A 19,580-nucleotide genomic window follows, 5' to 3' on the forward strand; every position below is an offset into this window, starting at 1 on the left:
CCCCAACCCCACCACAGTCCAGTCCAGGATGTATCCGAACCGGAAAAAATCATTACCTCAAAAAAATCCCTACGACGAATGAATGGGCTCACGAGCGAGCTTCATTCCATCACTAGAAACACCAAACACACCATGGCCGCCGTCGCCGCCGCCGCCCGCAACACCACTGTCCGCCCGTTCCTCGCGGCTCCACTCCGGCTCCGCCAATGCACTAGGAGGAGGCATGTGCACATCAAGGCAACGCCGTCAACGTCATCCATCGATGGCCCGGTGGACCTGTCGGAGCAGACACAGGCAATCCCGAAGTTGAGCGGGGCGGGGCCCTTCCCGGCTGGTGAGTTGCAGGGCGGTCCATCCTTTCTGGGGTTGGGTGGGGGCGGGAACTGATTGCGCGGTGTGGGTTTAGATGTGAGGTTTGAGGTCCTGGGAGCTCCGTATTCTATGCTGTCGGTAGCTCTGCCGGCTTCCTCATTGCTGTACTCGAGGAGAGGAACATTGGTGGGAATCAATGGGCAGGCTGAGAATGTGAGGGTCTTTTGGGGGGTTGTGACGGGTTTGTGGAAAGTTCTTTATCTGACCTTGTGGGCTTGCAGGCAATCTCAACGTTATCGATTCTGGAGCCCTTCAGAAGGGCAGCTCTACGGATTCCGTTTCTATACCAGAAAGTATGATAAGGCCCCAATGCTGCGGGAATATCTATCATCCAGTACAGATCGATACTACGACGCAAACAAAATGCTGATACAAACACCCCTCAACAGATATCCTCCACCACCCCACTCACATGTCTAATATCCACAAACACCCCCAACACCACCTTCGGCATCATAGAGCTCGACGGCAAAGTCGACTGGATGCTCACCCAAAACGACGCACTCCTCGCCTGGACCGGCCACTCCATCTCCTCCAAGCCCACCATCAGCCACAAAATGGTAGAGCCCTCCCTACATCCTAGAACCCACAATCAGTTTCCACTAACAATCCCAGAGTCTGGCCCACTGGGGCAACTCCAAGCTCACCGGTCGCGGCCTCGTCGCCCTTATCGGCCGCGGACAGATCTACCAGATCACCCTCAAGCCGGGTGAGGAGTACACAATCCACCCCAGCGCCCTCCTGGCATACTCCATGAACGGCCACTCCCGGCCAACGCCGTATAGACTCAAGAACACGTCGCTCCGTCTGCAGATCCCACGCTTCAACATGGTCCGCCGGTTTCTGCCGGAGGTGGAGTTTATCCGGAAGATAAAAGAGTCGGATGTGTACAAGACCATTGCCCGAACACTCTTTGGCATCAAGACATGGTCACGAAGAACTATCTGGGGCGACAGGGTATATTTCCCCTTCCCCTCTCTCTTTCTGTTTGAATCATCACCGGCGGTGCTGATGCGGTAGGTGTAGTTATTCCTCCACTTCCAAGGCCCCAGCACAATCCTTGTGCAGTCACGGACCGCACGTCTCTCCGAGGTCTTCCGCAAGGAGGATTTTGGCGAGCTCGCAGACACCGAGCCGGGGCTGCTCCCGTCGCCGATAGCTACCAAGGCGATTGAAGCGCCCTCCTCCTCCTCCTCCTCGGAGAAGATCACGATCGGCGCGGCGGATGTGCGGCCGGTGGGTGCGTCAAGTGGTAGGCATCCGAGTGCGCTGAAGATTGCGATTGTGGGCAGGGACGGGAAGACGGAGTTTCAGGATTCGGACTTTAAGGCTTTTATAAGGTCGTAGGATGAGCGTGAGGGCGAGGGGGGTTGAGTGTAATATATTACATAGATTGAAATGGGAAAGGGTTTATAGCTTTAGTAAATGTGGGTTTGTGAAGTGTGTTCTAGTGATGTGATGTGATGTGATTGACGTGATCTGCTGTGATTGTGGGCTAGGTGATGTCTTGTGGTAATGATCGCTTGGTGACTTTGTAAGCGGATGAGAGTGTCCGGGCGTAAACCACCCGCCTCAGTGCATGTACATAGTGTGGGACTGAACCCAACATGCAGTGAAGCTATGGCAGTATCGATCTAAAATGAGCTGCCCATCCTAGGCATCTGTAGGAGCTCCAAGAATCACAAAGTAATTAGTCCATAGTGCTGGAAGTGCCGCTCTTGACTCTGCTCTAACTACGTGGGCCTCAACACTTTTTTTGGCTGTATGCGAAACTCGAGTGTGTGACGAAATCGTGGAATTGCAGAAAGGTGAACCAAAGCTAGCTAGTATCAACGCTCTCCAGGACACATTTATTTCTACATGTCATCCAAGTGTTCGTGGTTCGTGGTTCGTGGTATTCATCTGGCCATGTAGATCAGATCATTTCCGTTCAAAGCAACAATAGAACACATCACAATCACCAGCACGGTCCCAGAGCAATTACGGATACTATTCCCCTGATCAACATACAGGAAAAGCTAATTTTATTCTACCATTCCCCGCTATCTCCCAGCAAAACACAGGTCACACTAAGCCTCCGCCGGCGGCGCCAACGTAGTCTCCATCCACGCACCCATCTTATTCACGCTCTCATCCCAGTCCAGCAGCCTCTGCTTCATACTCACAATCTGGTCCTTATCCAAGACCTTCGGCTGCACCCACGAGATCCTCGCCACCTCGGCCACCTGATCAATGCTTCCCCTCACGAGCCCCAAGCTCAGCGCCTTCATCAGCAGATGCTCGACCTCCTCGGGGTAGACACGTGTCTCCTCCAGGATGGTCGCAAACGACATGGCCCTGTCGTGCGGCGGGCGGCGGAACACCGCCTCCGTCAGAGCGGAAAGGCAGATCTTCTCGCGGAGGAACTTGGACTGTTGCTCGAGCAGGGGCTGCTTGGAGAGGTGGCCAGAGAGCCCGTGGAAGCCGGCGAGGTTGCCGGCGTTGAAGGCGAAGAGGAGCTCGCGCAGCCAGGCGTGTTCGGTGTTTTTGAGCGAGTCGAGGATGGGGTGCAGGAGGAGCTCGCCGAAGTTGTAGATGGTCTCGCCGAGGAGGGCGGCGACGGAGAGGTTGTAGGCGCGTTCTTGCTGCTCGGGGGTGCTGAGGTCGGTGACGTTGACGCAGGCGAGGTATAGGAGGGCGTTTTTGTAGTAGGAGGCGAATTCGAGTTTTGCCTAGGGTGGGGTTTGTTAGCTCTCTATATGCGGTGGTGGGGTGTTTGGGGGGGGGGGGGAGCTACGTTGTAGTAATCGGCGTTCACACGGTAGAATGAAGCGTGGACGACGGACTCGACAGAGTCAAAGGTCTCGAGATGCTTCTCGGCATCATCCAGAGCTTTCCGTGCGCCCTCCAGATCTCTCAGGAGCAGCTTTACCCGAGCTACCTCGACCGTGGCATAGACATATGCATCCTTCGAGTCGTCCCGATTCACCTTTTCCGCCAGGGCTGTCAGGAACTCTAGTGCCTCCTGGTTATCTGTATCCCGCCATCACCATCACCATCATCAGCTTTCTTATTCTTCTTCTACTCTGTGCAGCGTGCGGCTTGCTTGTTTGAGATGGACGGAATGGACGGACCTTTGCACTGTCTCGACGCCGACAGGCCTAACGTGACGAGCTTGAGCTGATTTATCTTATCCGAGAAGGACAGCACAAAGTTCTTGTAGAGCGGGATGCGCTGGGGCGCGCTGTCGGGGTGCTCAAAGAACTGGAGCAGCACGCCCGTCAGCTGGTGCCACAGCTTGCGCTCCCAGTAGTCCTCGAAGTCGATGAAGAGCGGCTGCAGGCTGGGCGGGGCTACCTCGTCCCGCTGCTGCGTGAGGAACTCGGGAACGGGCTTGGGGTCGATGTCCATGGCTGCTGATGTTTGGGGGGGTGATGGAGTTTGATGATGGATTGATTGATGGAGCAGTCAGTGGGGTAGGCGAGGTAGTGCGTGGATGGGATAGGATAGGATAGGATAGGATAGGATAGGTGGGTATTGTAGTTGTGATCTCTATCATTTACATCTTGGTGGGATGGAAACAGCAACCAACCCAACCAACCCAACCAGCCAGCCAGACCTCGACTGAGCCCTGACCCTGGGCTGCTAGTTTACCCCCCCGATGAGTAAGCACACAGCAAGCAACGCACATCACGTGGTGGGGCCGCACCTCCACCCCGACCGACGACCACACATCCCGCCTACCGGCCTTTCGAGGGTTTCAGTTTTCCTGTAAAAAGCCGCCGCCCCGACCAATTCCTTTTTCTCTCTCGCTCTCCACTCATTTTTTGCACACCTCAACAAAACGATGCAGAGGTGCCTGTTTTCCGCTGTGCCACGGAGCTCGTGGGCGCCGGCCGTTGGCCCGCGCATATTGGCGAAGAGGGCCATCTCCGATATCGCAATCACGAGAACCGGGAAGCCGATCATTCGCCAGCCGTCCGGCGGGAGGTGAGTCTCCCACTCCTACTACTTCTGATGTGTATCCGGGTGGGCGGGTGGGTGCTAACAGTGCGATAGGTCTTCGATTGGAGGTTCGTTTTTTAACACCCGGATCATATATGGCGGGCCGGCGGGGGATGGGATGGGGTTGCTAATTGAGTCGGGAGGGCAGGCCACACCATCACCGTGTTCGGAGCGTCTGGATTCCTCGGGAGATATATTGTCAACAGACTCGGTATGACACCCTGGTTGGAGTCGTGGGGTGGAGGAGAGGGGAGAGGGGCAGGGCGGGACATGGGTATGGGGCTGACTGGACGGCGGGTGGATAGCTAATGCCGGGTGCACGGTTGTGATCCCGTACCGCGAGGAGATGACCAAGCGCCATCTGAAGGTCACGGGGGATTTGGGAAAGGTTGTGTTTATCGTGAGTGTTCCTGCGCCGTGGGATGTGGGGGAGTGGGGATTGGGAAATGGATATTGGGAGCGAATATTGATATGGCGCGTGCGGGAGTAGGAGTTTGATCTGAGGAACACCCCGTCGATCGAGGAGAGCGTGAGGCATTCGGATATTGTCTTTAATTTGATCGGGCGTGACTACACCACCAAGTATGTTTTTCTCTACTATCTACTGCTTGATTATGAGAGCTGGTGGCTGACGATGATTGTGATAGGAACTTCACATACGAAGATGTCCACGTCGAAGGAACCCAGCGCATCGCCGAAGCAGTCGCAAAATACGACGTCGACCGCTTCATCCAAGTCTCCTCCTACAACGCCGACCCCAACTCGCCCTCCAAGTTCTACGCCACCAAGGTACTTCTTCCCCCCCCCCTCTCGCACCAGCTACTAACACCCCACCCCAGGGCCGCGCCGAAGAAGACGCGCGCCTCATCTTCCCCGAAACGACCATCGTGCGCCCCTCGCCCATGTTCGGCTTCGAAGACCGCCTCCTCCTCAAGCTCGCCAGCGTGACCAACCTCTTCACCACCAACAGCATGGCGCAGCGCTTCCGCCCCGTGCACGTGATGGACGTCGGCAAGGCCCTGCAGGCCATCGCGTACGACGACAGCACCGCCGGCCAGACGTTCGAGCTCTTCGGCCCGCAGGAGTACTCCATGGCCGAGCTGGCGCACATCGTCGACCGCGACATCATCCACAAGAGGCGCCACATCAACCTGCCGAAACCCGTGCTGAAGGCAGTGGCGAGGGCGCTGGACTATGTGTGGTGGCCGACGATCTCGCCGGATGAGGTTGAGCGCGAGTTTATTGACCAGAAGATCGACCCGAGTGCGAGGACGTTTGAGGATTTGGGCATTGTGCCGGAGGATGTGGACGATATTGCGTATCGGTACACTAGGCACTTCCGGTATGTGTATTCCTGTTTTGCGTGTGGGGGGAGTTGGTTGTGTTGGGCGGGATGTTTGCTAATGATGGTGGGGGATAGTCCGGCGTCGTACTATGATCTGCCGCCGATGACGGAGAAGGAGAAGAGGGAGGAGAGGAAGTATCTGCACGTGGAGCACGACCTTGTCTAGAGCCCCTCATCCTCTACCCTATCTCTCCGCCCCAGTGCTTTTTGTTTCTTTAGTTTTGTGGATATATACATATATCAAGTGTGGTTTGTGCAGACAGAACAGTAGAGTGCAGTATGCTTGCTCAGTAGATTGTGTATATACGGCATCAAGCGTATTACGCTGAAATCGATTCTTTTTTCTTTTTCTTGTTTAGTTTTCTTTTTTTTACGTAACTACATGTAGATCTTTTCATGCTGCCGTGATCATTACCAGTGGCTGGCTGTGGTGGGTGTGGGCGGGAGGGAGGGAAATGATTGTTTAGTAGGTTCTGCAGCTCTGTAGCTCCGGCTTGTGGTGCCGACAGAGACAGACATTGCAAGTTATGGATGGTTACGCGACTCCCGCGCAGGCCAAAGTTACCTCGGGTACAATGATAGATAATCATAAATAGAAGAATATCCTGTGTTTTTGTACATGTCAGTCAGTCAGTCAGTCAGCCAGTGTGCGATACATATAACAGCTCCCATGCTCGCACGCAGACTCGCATCCAGCATTCCCCACACCCGCACACATCACCCCGCCAACCACACCCACACCCACACCCGCCACAGCAGCACAATGGCCGAACCCAAGCACCCGCACGACGCCTTCCTCACCGCGCAGCTCGCCTCCCTCCCCGCCCTACCGGCCACCGAACGCCTCTCCCCATCCGTAATCCGCATCCTCGGACACAACCCTGGAAAGGTCTCTTTCTCCCCACCCACCCCTCCCTCCCACTACTAACACACAGCGCAGTTCACCCTCCAAGGCACAAACACATACCTCCTTGGCACAGGCCCCACCCGCATCCTCCTCGATACCGCCGCCGGCAGCCCCCTCTGGCACAGCACCCTCCTCACCGTACTCTCCGACGAGGCCGCAACAGTACCCACATGCCTCATCACGCACCACCACGGCGACCACACCGGCGGCATCCCCGCGCTGTTGTCCTCCGCGCCCGGCACAGCGGTGTATAAACACACACCCCCGCCGAACCAGCTCCCAATCACCGACGGCCAGGTATTCAGCGTGCCCGGCGCGACACTGACGGCGGTGCACACGCCCGGCCATACGGCCGACCACATGTGTTTCCACCTCGCGGAGGAGAACGCCGTGTTCACGGGCGACACGGTGCTCGGGCATGGGACGACGGTGTTTGAAGACCTGGGCGCATACGTGGGTTCACTGCAGCGGCTGATAGGACTCGGTGCGCGGCGGGCGTATCCGGCGCATGGCGCGGTTATTGAGGATTTGGGGGGACGGGTGGCGGCGTATTTGAAGCATCGGGAGGGGAGAGAGGCGCAGGTGCTGAATGTGCTGAAGAAGAGGCAGGAGAGGAGCAAGTTGGCGGGGTTGTGGGGTGGGAGTGAGGGGGTGACGGCGGGGGAGGTGGTGGCAGAGGTTTATCGGGGGCTGGAAGGGGATTTGGTGAGAGCTGCGGAGAGGGGGGTGGTGCAGGTGCTAGAGAAGGTGAAGGGGGAGGGGGGGGTGAGGTGCGAGGAGGAGGGAGAGGTGAGGAGGTGGTTTGTGGTGGAGAAGCCGCTGAGGCTGTAGAGGTGTTTAGGTAGTAATGAATATATAGGTAGAAGTATCTTTTCTGGTTCTGGCGATATTAATAGTTAGTAGAGGTTTTATAACGAGGGTCAATGATGGCCTGACTGGTAATGATTGCTGTGAGCAAATATGGGAAACCATAGCCCTGTAAACAACGATAATAGAGCCCTGGTCGTTTTCTTGCATCCCGCTGGCCTATGTAGCCACCTCCGGCCACCGCACCACACTTATCGTATGCGGCAGTGGAAGTTTATAGTACGGCCGCTGTTTGGATGTCAGAGCCCGGCTGGTAGCGATTTGTATCGCCGAACCTACCGGCAGGGGAGGACCCGCCGGCGCTTTTGCACGCAGCCCCCCAACAGCACCGGTCAGATGAGTGTTTGTATATCCCAACGCCCGCACAAGCGTCTTGGTTATATTGTCTTTTCGCCATGCGGTTTCTGCTTCCCCAGCTGTAGGACTCAGAGTAGTAGTAATCCTGGAAGCGACGCTCTGGGCGGGGTTAGAATCATGGTGTCTATCTGATTGCTTATTACTACTAACGTTTTCTTCGCTTACTCCGGTCTCGGGGCAGTGTGTTTCATGAAGTAGCTCAGGTCTGGCCCGGAGAAGGGGGGGGGGGAATGGAGTGTATACTACGATGTGTGCGTAGTCGGAATACTCTTGTTCGGTGTTTAGGCCGTAGCATCTTTCACGGCGCTACTGTTCGGGACCGGATAAGAGTTTTTTTTTTGTGTCTGTGGTTCTGATTATTACTGTGGTGCTAGTGGAATGAAGTAACTCGAGAGGTTGATTCTTCGATGCTTGAATTGATGATGAGAAGAGAGAGAGAGAGAGAGAGAGCCCAGTTCTCTCCTCGCCTTAAGTACGGCGCTTCTTTAATGACAACTAAGCTACTAGTGTTCTTTAACCACGTATGGCGTATATTCTCTAGCATGCCCGCCTAGTAATATCGAACCCTAAGAGTGGTGATATGGGGGAGGGGCGAGTCATGAAATTATCAATCAATCAATCAATCAGGGCCGAGTCATGAAGCATCACTCGCACCGACACAAATACTCAATTATCCTACGCTGGGATCAATTATAACGGGTTTCCTCTCAGCCTTGCTATATAAGTTTTTATATTAATAACAGAAGTGGATAGGTCAAGAGGGCTGATGATCTTGTTTTCTCCTCCTGGATTCGTGTTTTTGTGGGCTAGGTCGAGTGTACAAGTATACACAAGGGTTAAAGACATGTAAGCAATTAGACAACGAGACTCTAAGAAGAGGACAAGAATTCATCATCTAGCTACATATAAAAGACTACATCCCCTCTTATCAATCAAATCTATCATCTTCGCTATGCAGAAACCTACATCTTAAATTCCACACCAGACCAATCCACCACAAATCACCACTTATCCACTACTTTTTTTTCCTAAAGCACATGCGAAAGAAGAATTAACTAAGTATACACACCTACATATCTCGCTAAAATATCTATATATAACAAAACCTAGAGTATCAATGATAATAGTGCATTTCTTCCTGAACAGACTAAACCGCGTCTCACAACACCAACAACGAACAACGTCCACACCAAAAGTACAATATCACAACCCCGGGGGCCAGATAACAATACTACCTGCTGTAACTCACCTTCTACTACGATTTCACCGCTGAACTTATCTGATGACTCATCACTGACTAATCACCCACCACACAAGCTCCAGCAAGCACCCCATGCGGCTCCTCCCTGGCGTCATCGTGCCTACACTACAACCACAACCCCCACCACTCAACCCGCCCGCCGACCCCTCCAAGCTCCCCCCTCCGCAGCTCCTCACACCCCCACCAAAGCTCCGTCCCTCGATGCTCTCGGCCAGCATTCTCCGGCCAATTGCGCGGGGAGGGCGTCTCCACCACCACCACCTCCACCACCTCCACCACCTCCTCGCACGACCCACGCTAACCCGCAGTTTCGCCTCGACGCAGCAATGGCGCGCCACCGAGACCGAGAAGGAGAAAAAGACGCTCGCGGCAGCGGTGGACCAGAAGAAGGCCGCGGCAAAGATGCTGGCGGGCGACGCAAGTAAGAAGACGAGTCTGCTGGCGGAGGCGGAGCTCACGACGAAGGAGCAGAGGAAGGCCGATTGGGGCATCATCAAGGAGATGTCAAAGTACCTATGGCCGAAAGTAGGGGGTCTTCTTTGTGTTTTTGTTTTCCCCCAGCCCTCTTGTAGAGCGTAGTTGTTGAGAAAGGAAATTGTGATAGGGCGAGCTAGGGATCAAGGTCCGGGTCGGACTATCGCTGGGACTACTGGTTGGCGCAAAGGTATGTTTCTAAGCTACTTGTACTTGCGTAGAGCAGAAGGGAGAGTATAGCGAGAGGAGGGACTGCGCGGGACTGCGATACTGATTCCCGCCAGGTCCTCAACGTCCAAGTCCCCTTCTTCTTCAAGACCATCGTAGACTCCATGAACGTCGACTTCCTCGCCCTCGGCGGCACCGTGTGGACCACGGCCGGCGCCATCATAGTAGCATGTACGAGTCCTCAATCTTCCCTCCCGCGCCGCAAAAGCTTAAAATAATGTTTTTTTTTTAATCTCAAGATGGTCTCACGCGGGTAGGAGCGACGGTGTTCCAGGAGCTCCGCAACGCCATATTTGCCAATGTTGCGCAGAAGGCGATCCGCAAGGTGGCCTGCAACGTCTTTGACCACCTACTGCGCCTGGACCTGAATTTCCATCTGTCGCGGCAGACGGGGGGGTTGAGTAGGGCGATTGATAGAGGGACGAAGGGGATCAGCTTCTTGCTCACGTCTATGGTGTTTCATATCTTTCCGATATTCTTGGAGATATCCATGGTTTGTGGGATATTGGTAGGATTGCCATTAATTCCTCCGGGTGGAGCTTTATGGGAAGGTGGCTAAGTGGCAGAGACATATAAATACGGGCCTAGCTTTGCGGCGGTCACGGCGGCGACGATGCTTGCGTATTCGGTCTTTACGATCAAGACCACGTCGTGGAGGACAAAGTTTAGGAAGCAGGCAAATGCCGCTGACAACAAAGCCGCGACTGTGGCAGTTGATTCTCTTATTAACTATGAAGCTGTTAAGGTACAGTATATCCCTTCCTTTCCTTATTTCTCCGCCAATTCCTCAAGCTCGGGATTGATAGTCTTCATGATGCATGATAGTACTTCAACAATGAGAAATTCGAAGTCGCCCGTTATGACTCTGCGCTGAAGAGCTACGAGAAGGCATCTATCAAAGTAGCCACATCACTGGCCTTCCTTAACTCTGGCCAAAACATAATCTTCTCCTCCGCGCTCACTGCAATGATGTACCTCGCCTGCCAAGGCGTCGCCGAAGGCAGCTTGACAGTCGGAGACCTTGTGATGGTCAACCAGCTCGTCTTCCAGCTGTCAGTCCCACTGAATTTTCTAGGCTCGGTATACCGCGAGCTGCGGCAGTCGCTGCTGGATATGGAGACGCTGTTCAACCTGCAGAAGGTCAATGTGGCGGTCAAGGACGCGCCGAATGCGAAGCCGCTCGAGTTCAAGGGCGGCGAGATCGTCTTTGAGAATGTGACGTTTGGGTACCACCCGGATAGGCCGATCTTGAAGAACTTGAGCTTTACGATCCCGGCGGGGAAGAAGACGGCAATTGTGGGGCCTAGTGGTTGCGGGTGAGCTTTTTCTTTTCACAATATTGAAGCGCATAAAGGCTGTTCGTTACTGATAGATGGTATGCACGGCGCAGTAAATCAACCATCTTGCGCTTGTTGTTCCGCTTCTATGATGTGCATGAAGGCAGGATTCTCGTCGACGGTCAGGATATCAGGGATGTGACTATGGAGTCGTTGCGCAAGAGTATCGGTGTTGTACCGCAAGACACTCCACTGTTTAATAACACCATTGAGCATAATATCCGCTACGGCAGAATCGATGCGACGTCGGAGGAGGTGCTATGCGTCTCCAAGAGGGCGAAGATTCATGATATCATCTCCTCTTTCCCAGCGGGCTATCAAACGATGGTCGGGGAGCGTGGCATGATGATCTCAGGTGACTGACCCGGGCCCTACGATTTCTACCTTTCAAAGCTTCTAGAGCTCCCGACTAAACCAAGGAACAACATCACAGGTGGCGAAAAGCAGAGGCTTGCGGTCGCGCGAGTTATTTTGAAGGACCCGCCTCTTCTGTTCTTTGATGAAGCTGTGCGTTGCCTACTTCCGAGATCCTGATTGCAGCGGCAGACTGATAGGAATGTAGACCTCCGCACTTGATACGCACACGGAACAGGCGCTGCTCAGCAATATCAACTCCATCCTGAAAGAGAAGGAGCGAACCAGCGTGTTTGTTGCGCACCGCCTCCGCACCATCTACGACAGCGGTGAGACTACTCCCCCACACCACGCCAAACACACTCGCAACCTTCCAGAACAGCACACTAAGTTTTAACTCTCTTTTCTCCGTAGATCAAATCATCGTCCTCAAAGACGGTACCGTTGCCGAGAAACCAGGCACTCACGAGCAACTTATTAATTCTGGCGGCGTTTACTCCACCCTTTGGGCAGGTGCGTGTTTTCTCCCACTTTCGTTCTTTCTTACGTTTCCTTCGTCTTCCGTTCCTTCCTTTCTGTGGTTTCCCACCTTCTGGCGTGGGGCGGGGCAGCGGGGATGCACGTTGCTTGCTTGCGGGGAAGGCCCCGGGGTTGCCAGCCAGCTGTTTCATGCATGTTGGGGGTGCTGCGACTAACGACTAGCGTGTGCACCTTTTAGCCCAGGAAACGATGCCGACAGTGGAGGATGGCGCAACATCGTCGTCTTCTTCCACTTCTTCGACCACAAAGTCGAAGCGCTGAGTTCTCCCGGTGTTGAATTTCCAACCTCCTCCTCCTACCACCCCCCGTTATCTTTTTTGTTCTACTTTCGTCTTTTCTTCCATCCTTGAGCCTCCTCGTTTCTATGCATGATGTCTGTTCTGGTTGAGATAAGGTCCGTGTACCTGCATATTATAGTGGGTAGAGTAGAAAAAGTCTGTAGAGTAACACAACTCTCGTACGTTGTTGATATCTGGCTATCTGGCTGTTTGTCTGGTTGGGGGAATATGTGCATAGAGTTCATGTACATGCGTGTGCCTGTTCGCTCGCTCGCTCGCTAGGTTACTCTACATGTTGTAATCACGATACCCATCACGGCGTCTGCTCTCAAAGTAGGCAGGCAGGCAGGCAGGTAGGGTAATCACAGTGTGATTATGTGCCTCGGTGACCACGTCCAGCTCATCATTTATCTCCCAGCACTCAATCTGAACCATTGAGCGCACCTCCTTACGGCCTGGCTTCCGCCAGGATTCGTCATCGTGGTTGGCTACCTGTTACTCTTGGATTCTGGCCGGCACGGGTGCGCGTGCCTTTGCCTTTGTGTCCATCTATCTGAAAAAAAAAAAAATGGCAGGTTGGAAGGTTGGAGGTTGGCTGTGGGTTGTCCTGTTGGTTGCGTGAAACGGGTATTTTGTTTCGATCTTGCCATGATATCCCTTGCGATCAGTAGAGTACAACATACCTGGACTCGTAGAGCAGCAGTTTGCAGCAGAATCAGATTAGCGACTCTGCGAGTCTACTCCAGGTAGAGTACTCTATGTACTCTACTTCTCGCAGCAGGCCCGAGCAATGGAGGCTGTACCAGTACGTATGCACGCACAGTCCTGTCCTGTCCAGCTCATCTCGACATCATTCTAGAGTAGAGTAGCTCGCGAGGCTAGAGCGAGCATCGGATTCTACCCTGCTGCACTCCCACTCCCACTTTTTCATAACCTAACCTAACCCTATGCAGGTACTTTTCGAGATGCATCGTAGGCGAGAAACAACAAAAGTTGCACTTTAATCAGCACGCGCAGCACTTTGTACTCTATTCTATTTTCTGCCCTAGCTGCTGTTTGCTTTTTGATCGCTGATCGCTCCCCCCATACCATGTGCTGTGCTGTACAACTCGCGATCGGGTTGTTTCAACAAAAAGCATATTTAGGGAGCGGAACTGCAAAACTTGCACTTCTTTTCCCATGACGGGTTTCACGGCATGGGGTGGTGGTGGTGGGTGGGTTTCTATTGGGGATTGCCGAGAGCCCCGAGTTGAAAATCGCGAGGACCCGAGTTTGTGTTTTCGGCCCTTTGGGACTGCTGACTGGTTTGGCGGGTGCATTTTTGAGACTATTCTAAGAAGGAATGGGGAATGGGCTGCAATGCCCAGCCGCAATAGATCGCATCGTATGATGGGCGTCTACTACTAAGGTCAACTCTAAATGTGGCTGGAACGAAAAGTTAAATAGCAAGCAGGTTTAAACGCGCGCAATAATTTCAGCCCATGGACCATGGGGGGTTCAAAATAGCTGGGCAGGCGTATGATGAGCTGGATTATTTTATGAATGATGGTGAAATGGCAAAGCTGTGGTGATATGATGTAGTTAGTGCTGGTTCAGACTCTCCAAATATTGCCCAACCGCTGCCTCTGCCTTTCTGTCCAAGTCTGCCTGCCTGCCTGCCTGCCTGGCCTGTCCAGCGTGTAAGTGCAAGGCCGTCGACAGACAGCATCAAGCACAGAAGCTGGAAGCTAGACGCAAATCGACCCCTCTTGTTGAGCTGTACAGTACATTTTCCGGGTCTTCAAAATGCAGTTTCCAGGCTCCACCTTACCCCCCGCGGCGCCCCCCCAGCTGGCTAACATGTATTTTCTAAATGCAGTTATGCGGCGGGGCTGGCAGGCAGGCAGGTTCGGGAATGGAGGAATTGGTAAATTCGGTACCAGTCCTGCGGAGAGAGAGAAAACGAGGTTTTCCTTTCCAAGGTTCTCCCTTTCCCAGCTTCCACACACTTTCCCCCGATTCCGCCGATAAACAAGCAAGGCTTGCGCGCGCGGAACCGGCGTGGACGGCACAAAATTTAAAAATTAAAGGCCTCAGCCTTTTTTTCCCCGTTTTTTATCTTTTCCCTTTTCTTGTCAACGAAGCGGGGCTAGGCCCGGAAGGGAATAAGAGAGGTTGTTGTTGTCTTCGAAACATCCCTCTGCTTTACCGTTGCGTGGGAGTAGTGGGCGCACAGACCGCCCGGGAGACTTTTTGATTTCGCTTTCTTCCTTTTTTCTGGTTCTGGCTCGACGACACACGGGTGGTCAGGAACACGACCAACCAGAAGTGTCAGATGCGGGTGTGTGGCGCTGGCTTGTCGCGTGCGTATCTAGGAGACTGAGAGAAGAGAGATCCACCTCCTTTTTCTTTCTTGGGGCAGGTAGGCAGCTAGGAAGGAAGCTCAGGAATGGCACCCGAACCATAGTGTTTTGTCGTGGGATGCCCACCACTCGTCTTCCCACACACACACACATCCCATATCCATCTCGTTTTGTGTTAATTCATGTTTACTCTACATGCCTATTCTAAAGTAGATACTTCTTGTTCTGGTCTGTCCTGCACAATCTTTATCAGGAAGTTCCTCTTACAGCTGCTGGCAGAAAAGCCCGCGTTCCTCAGGTAGACACCCTAGTATTAGAATAGACCCGTTGCAGCCATATTTGCCCAAATCCATTTTACTCGTTGGTTTAGCCGTCTTCTGCCCAACCTGCATCTACCCAGAGTTTATCAATTTAGGTACCCGAACTCTGGGCACCCCATCCTATCCTAGAGTAGCTAAGATCAGTAGAGGTATTACTAGCCTCACCTCCACCTCTCCCCCCCCTTTTGCACCGTATTATTATTAGTTCAAGTAGGTATTATTACTGTAACAGCCGCCAATCCTCTTTTTTTTTCCTCCTCCAATCCTTTTCCACCAACTGCGTTGTTTCTGGCTGGCTGGGATCTACCTACATAACTTACTTGTACTACTTACTTCATTTTACCCTTTCCTTCTTTCTTCTACTACTTATTCCATCCTTCCCTCTTCCACTTTTCTCTTCTTTTCCCTTTCCTCTCTTTCCCAACCCTCCTCCTCCTCCGTTCATTGCTCGCTGCTGCCGCCGCAAATCTGGATACCACCGTCCTGTAGAAGCAAAATCAGAAAGGGAACAAAACCCCCTCCCTCCCCCTCCCCAAAAAGCCAAAGTCAAACACCGGGCCTGCCCTTTTCAAGCTTTGTTCTGTCTGTCGTCTTCCGTCCGCTCTGGTCTGTGAGATTCAAGATGGGGTTCTTTGATAAACTGCATGCAAGTGAGTAGTTGACAACCACCACCTTACCTTGCCTTCTGTTCTCTGTCCTTACCGTACCTTACCTTACCCTCATGCACTGGAGGGCTTGGTTCACCCCACCACAACCACCACGTGTTATTGTTTGGAGTTATTGGCGTGCGCAATCGAGTGACTAACCAGGAAACAGAGTACGAGTTGTATAAACTAGAACAGCGCTACACCAAGCGTAAAAGAAGAACCACCTTCATCTCGGACGCCAAATATGTCGAGTACGTTCACACACCGACTCTGCCTGCCCTCCCTTCAGACAGAGAGACTAACATTGGGGGATTGTAGTGGTGAATACGTATACAACTCATACCAGCCAGCCAGCCCGCAAAAGAGCAGCTTCCGCGTCTCGGAGATGGGCTCGTCGAGTCGGCGAGGCTCAAACAACAGTTAGCCCAAAACAAGCCAAGCCCGCCGGAACCACGCACTTCAATAAAGCATAGCATGGCCAATTGGAACGGGATGTGGCGGGGGCAATTGCGGATTGGGGGAATTTGAATGATGATTTGTACTATTTCCACGACAACCTTGGAGGGCTGAAGGATGGGTTATAGGGGAGAAAGATAGAGAGAGAGAAGAGATAGAAGAAGAAGGACAACGAGAGAGATGTAGCCTCTATCTACAGCTCGGCCGGCCGGAACACTACAAGTACAGAAGCTATATAACTACAGCAAACACATCCTCATCCTCATCCTCATCGTCACCGTCATCCTCACATCCTCCTGCTACGTCCGCGTCTTCTCCTCGGCGAACCCTTCACCCTCACACCCCCCCTTTTGACCGTTTCGATTCTTACGCTCTTTTATGGACTTTTTTGGGTTTCCTTTTTTATAGTTATTGGGTTGGTATGGTCGGTTTTTTATCAAGGGAAAGGGTTCCCGGGAATTTTTTTTTTTTTCATCTTCAATTCTTGTTTTGATACCAATTGTTCGATTTTCCCTTTTTCTCACTGTAGAATATTCTTTCGCTTTATATTTCCTATTTTGTGTTCATTTTTTTGTTAAAGGGCGCAGCTTTGGATGGTGTTCTGATTCGAGACTCTTTTTTTGATATATATATATCTCCTTCAGCGGTGTGCACCGCTTGAAATGGTAGAATACATATAGACAACAGTAGCAAAGAAAAGCTAAGGTTACCAAGAAAAAAAAAGAATCAAAATCATCATGGATTCTTTCTCGGGGCTATATCATACAAGTTTTGTAATTCGAGGATTGGATGTGTTAGATCTGTTTGTCATGTTACTTTCTTTCTTTTCTGTACTGCGCGGGCTAACTTAGAGCTTAGCTGTGTTTTGTTTGTGCCGGGAATAGACTAGACAGGGTGTGAAAGAGAAAAGGAAGAAAGGGAAGAAATTGAACTCAGATTATGTCAATATTACGTCCTGGCTCATGATCACTCGTTGTTATTGCATCCTTCTCGTTTCCGATAATTAAACGACCGTCCGTGGCTGACAGTCACGGAGGTGAACGAGCACGCACTCACTCCACGAGCATGGGAATATAAACGCCCCGGGCTTTTACTTCTATGGGCATGTGAAAACGTCATAGCACCCAATCTCACGATGCGTAATACCTGGGGGCTGCGGCGGCGGTCACCTGTCATTGCGACGGACTGACATTTATGAAGTCTGCTCCGCTGTGTCTCAGGGTTTTGACTGAGTGTGTCTTGCTTATGTATATTTTGTTTATTTATCCATAAGCCACGATTCTTGGCAACGTCCGTTTGGGTGAGGTTGTGGTAGGGGGTGCATTTTCACTTCGTCCGAGTGAAGTGCACAGCGTTGGTGCCCCGCTAATCTCCCAAATGTTGGTAGGTCGGTTCCGGAGAGGAGATCATGTACAAAAAGCCCCTATATATTTTCGTGTACTCTGTGCGTGTACTCCTCGATCCAGCCGCCTTGTTTCCCCGGGATCAAGTAGGACACTATATAGCTGTCAGTACAAGTCGAATCTCGGACGAGTGATATTCTATGATCTTTGGTTCATCCCATGTTGGTAGACCATCTTGAGACTTGAGTCCCCGGTGAGATTCCATAAAGGTGTAATGGATATATATGCAGATTGGCTTTTCAAGGACGGTGAGCCCCATGGCCAAGAACGCCTTGTGGTGCAGAAGCGAGGGTAGGGAGAAGCATGAAGCTCTAGATAGAGGTCCTAAACTGTAGTGGGTGAAGAGGGGCAAAACATGTTGATATTTGTAGGGAAACTGGAAAGGCCATGGATAAGTAGTGATACCTACTCGACATTAGGGAAGGATTCCCCTGGCCAATGATCATGATGAGTACACCTTGCAAGCGGAGGGTACAGTGTCGTGATCTTCAGTCACCTGACACCCCGTCCCACAATTGAATTGTTAGTTCTTAGTCATAAGTTAATTAAGGTGTGAGATGTGTTGCAAGAGAATATTGAATACGCAGTTTTTGGCACCATAGATGTATACGTAGTTGGTACCGGTAATGGTAATACCATGGGACAGTTTCTTTATTATATCGTTAACCAGATCGATTTTGGCAAAACTGACTCTCTCTTTTGCCAGCGATCATACGACCGTGAAAGGTGTCAATTATCACCTGTTAATCAGTGCCAGGCTTAGGAACACGCCATAGAATATATAGGATCCTAATACTTAGAGTTACTCCCTCTGGGTATTTCTTATACTATGTAGGCCAAGTGAACGACCCTTATTCCCCCTGCCGCTACTGTAGCCACCTCCCGCAAGCACATAAAAACCTAGTTACCCTCCCACGCACATACCTCATCTCATCGTACTGTATTAATTCTAAACCCACCCACCATCGCGCGCCCCCACAACCCCACGATGGCCAAAAAAAGCGTCTCCACCAGCACGCAGCGCATGCCCGCACTGCCCAGCACCTCAAAGCCCAAAAAATCCACACCCGCCGTGCCCGCACGGGAAACAAAGGGTCTCCCCATCAACAAAGATGACCTTCCCGAGAACCAGCCGGGCCACCCAAACTTCAACAAGCTGTATGGGCTGGACTTGGGCGAGCGCGCGGCTCTCAAGAAGGAAAGGAAGGCCGAGCTGCGCGAGCGAGATGCGAGGAAAGATCGGGTGACGAGGAAGGGGAGGGAGAGTAAGAAGTTGAAGCAAGGGCTTGGGGACTGGTAGAGAGAGGGGCGAAGAACTTAAGGTGTTACTTTCTTTCTTTCGGGATCGGGTTGTAGTGGTTCTATTTTATAACGATAGAGGCAGCGATCGACTAGACCGGGAATTTTTTTATTTGGGAATTTTTTCTTTAGGATTTGGGATTTAGGTTTGCGTTTGGTAGCTTGGGTTCTGTGCTTTTTTATAAACTACATAAAGGCTAGATATATGGCACTGCTGTACACATACCAATTAAAGCTTTTATACATACTCTACACTTTATCTTGCCTAGCTATGGAATTATGCGAGTCCCGGCGGGCTTTTGATTGGCTGCGGCTGCGCGGTACTAGGCCTGGTTGGGTTTCACTACTAATAATTAGTAGCAGTTGGCAGCTGAAAGTGGGGCTTTTCTATGGTTGGTTGGCTGGCTACTTACTAGGTCTGATCTATAACCGAGTGATACCCTGTGCCCCTATATAGGAGACCCGACCTTCGGCCAAATGCTAACCAGGCCAAGAACTAACGTCCCCAGCCCTGGAAATATATGGAGTTCATCCTTCGTATTGGACTATCATCCTTGAAATGCCCTTTCTCAGAGTATGTGGATTGATGAGAGGGATAGAGAAAGAGCTCAGCATCCATCGATTCGTTGCCCATTGTTTGAGGAGCCTTCCTCGATTTTTTCGGATGGCGACCCAGAACCGGCTCGTAGTATATACCCCGTGCAGGGAGGAATGCCACTGCGGATCTTTTCGTAAGATGTGAATGTTGTGCACGGGGTTCGGATTTGGCTTTCTTTGGTCTTTGTATGCCAGGTAGTCCGTGGAGTTTT

General features: G+C 52.1%; 6 protein-coding genes across 6 annotated transcripts; 5 read left to right on the forward strand and 1 right to left on the reverse strand.

The window, feature by feature from the left end:
- Positions 1-132: 132 nt before the first annotated feature.
- Positions 133-1,719, forward strand: H6S33_013090 (uncharacterized protein; the record flags this gene model as incomplete). The annotated part of the gene is made up of 6 exons (XM_044844461.1): positions 133-334; positions 407-525; positions 594-665; positions 762-932; positions 988-1,329; positions 1,399-1,719. 6 exons carry the CDS (start codon positions 133-135, stop codon positions 1,717-1,719), a joined length of 1,227 nt encoding a protein of 408 aa, XP_044694799.1.
- A 722-nt stretch (positions 1,720-2,441) lies between these two features.
- On the reverse strand, positions 2,442-3,762 carry H6S33_013091 (uncharacterized protein; the record flags this gene model as incomplete). The annotated part of the gene is made up of 3 exons (XM_044844462.1): positions 2,442-3,083; positions 3,149-3,384; positions 3,486-3,762. 3 exons carry the CDS (start codon positions 3,760-3,762, stop codon positions 2,442-2,444), a joined length of 1,155 nt encoding a protein of 384 aa, XP_044694800.1.
- Positions 3,763-4,198: 436 nt separating this feature from the next.
- Positions 4,199-5,867, forward strand: H6S33_013092 (uncharacterized protein; the record flags this gene model as incomplete). The annotated part of the gene is made up of 8 exons (XM_044844463.1): positions 4,199-4,341; positions 4,411-4,424; positions 4,505-4,567; positions 4,662-4,756; positions 4,847-4,938; positions 5,004-5,145; positions 5,196-5,698; positions 5,777-5,867. 8 exons carry the CDS (start codon positions 4,199-4,201, stop codon positions 5,865-5,867), a joined length of 1,143 nt encoding a protein of 380 aa, XP_044694801.1.
- A 597-nt stretch (positions 5,868-6,464) lies between these two features.
- Positions 6,465-7,439, forward strand: H6S33_013093 (uncharacterized protein; the record flags this gene model as incomplete). The annotated part of the gene is made up of 2 exons (XM_044844464.1): positions 6,465-6,590; positions 6,642-7,439. 2 exons carry the CDS (start codon positions 6,465-6,467, stop codon positions 7,437-7,439), a joined length of 924 nt encoding a protein of 307 aa, XP_044694802.1.
- A 1,726-nt stretch (positions 7,440-9,165) lies between these two features.
- On the forward strand, positions 9,166-12,287 carry H6S33_013094 (uncharacterized protein; the record flags this gene model as incomplete). The annotated part of the gene is made up of 11 exons (XM_044844465.1): positions 9,166-9,618; positions 9,698-9,757; positions 9,852-9,966; positions 10,035-10,288; positions 10,364-10,540; positions 10,621-11,111; positions 11,186-11,487; positions 11,566-11,639; positions 11,695-11,815; positions 11,901-11,999; positions 12,205-12,287. 11 exons carry the CDS (start codon positions 9,166-9,168, stop codon positions 12,285-12,287), a joined length of 2,229 nt encoding a protein of 742 aa, XP_044694803.1.
- A 6,173-nt stretch (positions 12,288-18,460) lies between these two features.
- H6S33_013095 (uncharacterized protein) lies at positions 18,461-18,772 on the forward strand (the record flags this gene model as incomplete). The annotated part of the gene is made up of 1 exon (XM_044844466.1): positions 18,461-18,772. One exon carries the CDS (start codon positions 18,461-18,463, stop codon positions 18,770-18,772), a length of 312 nt encoding a protein of 103 aa, XP_044694804.1.
- Between the last annotated feature and the right edge of the window lie 808 nt (positions 18,773-19,580).

The sequence above is a fragment of the Morchella sextelata genome (genome assembly GCF_020137385.1).
Source record: "Morchella sextelata strain SCLS chromosome Unknown scls_9, whole genome shotgun sequence".
Lineage (NCBI taxonomy): Eukaryota > Fungi > Ascomycota > Pezizomycetes > Pezizales > Morchellaceae > Morchella > Morchella sextelata.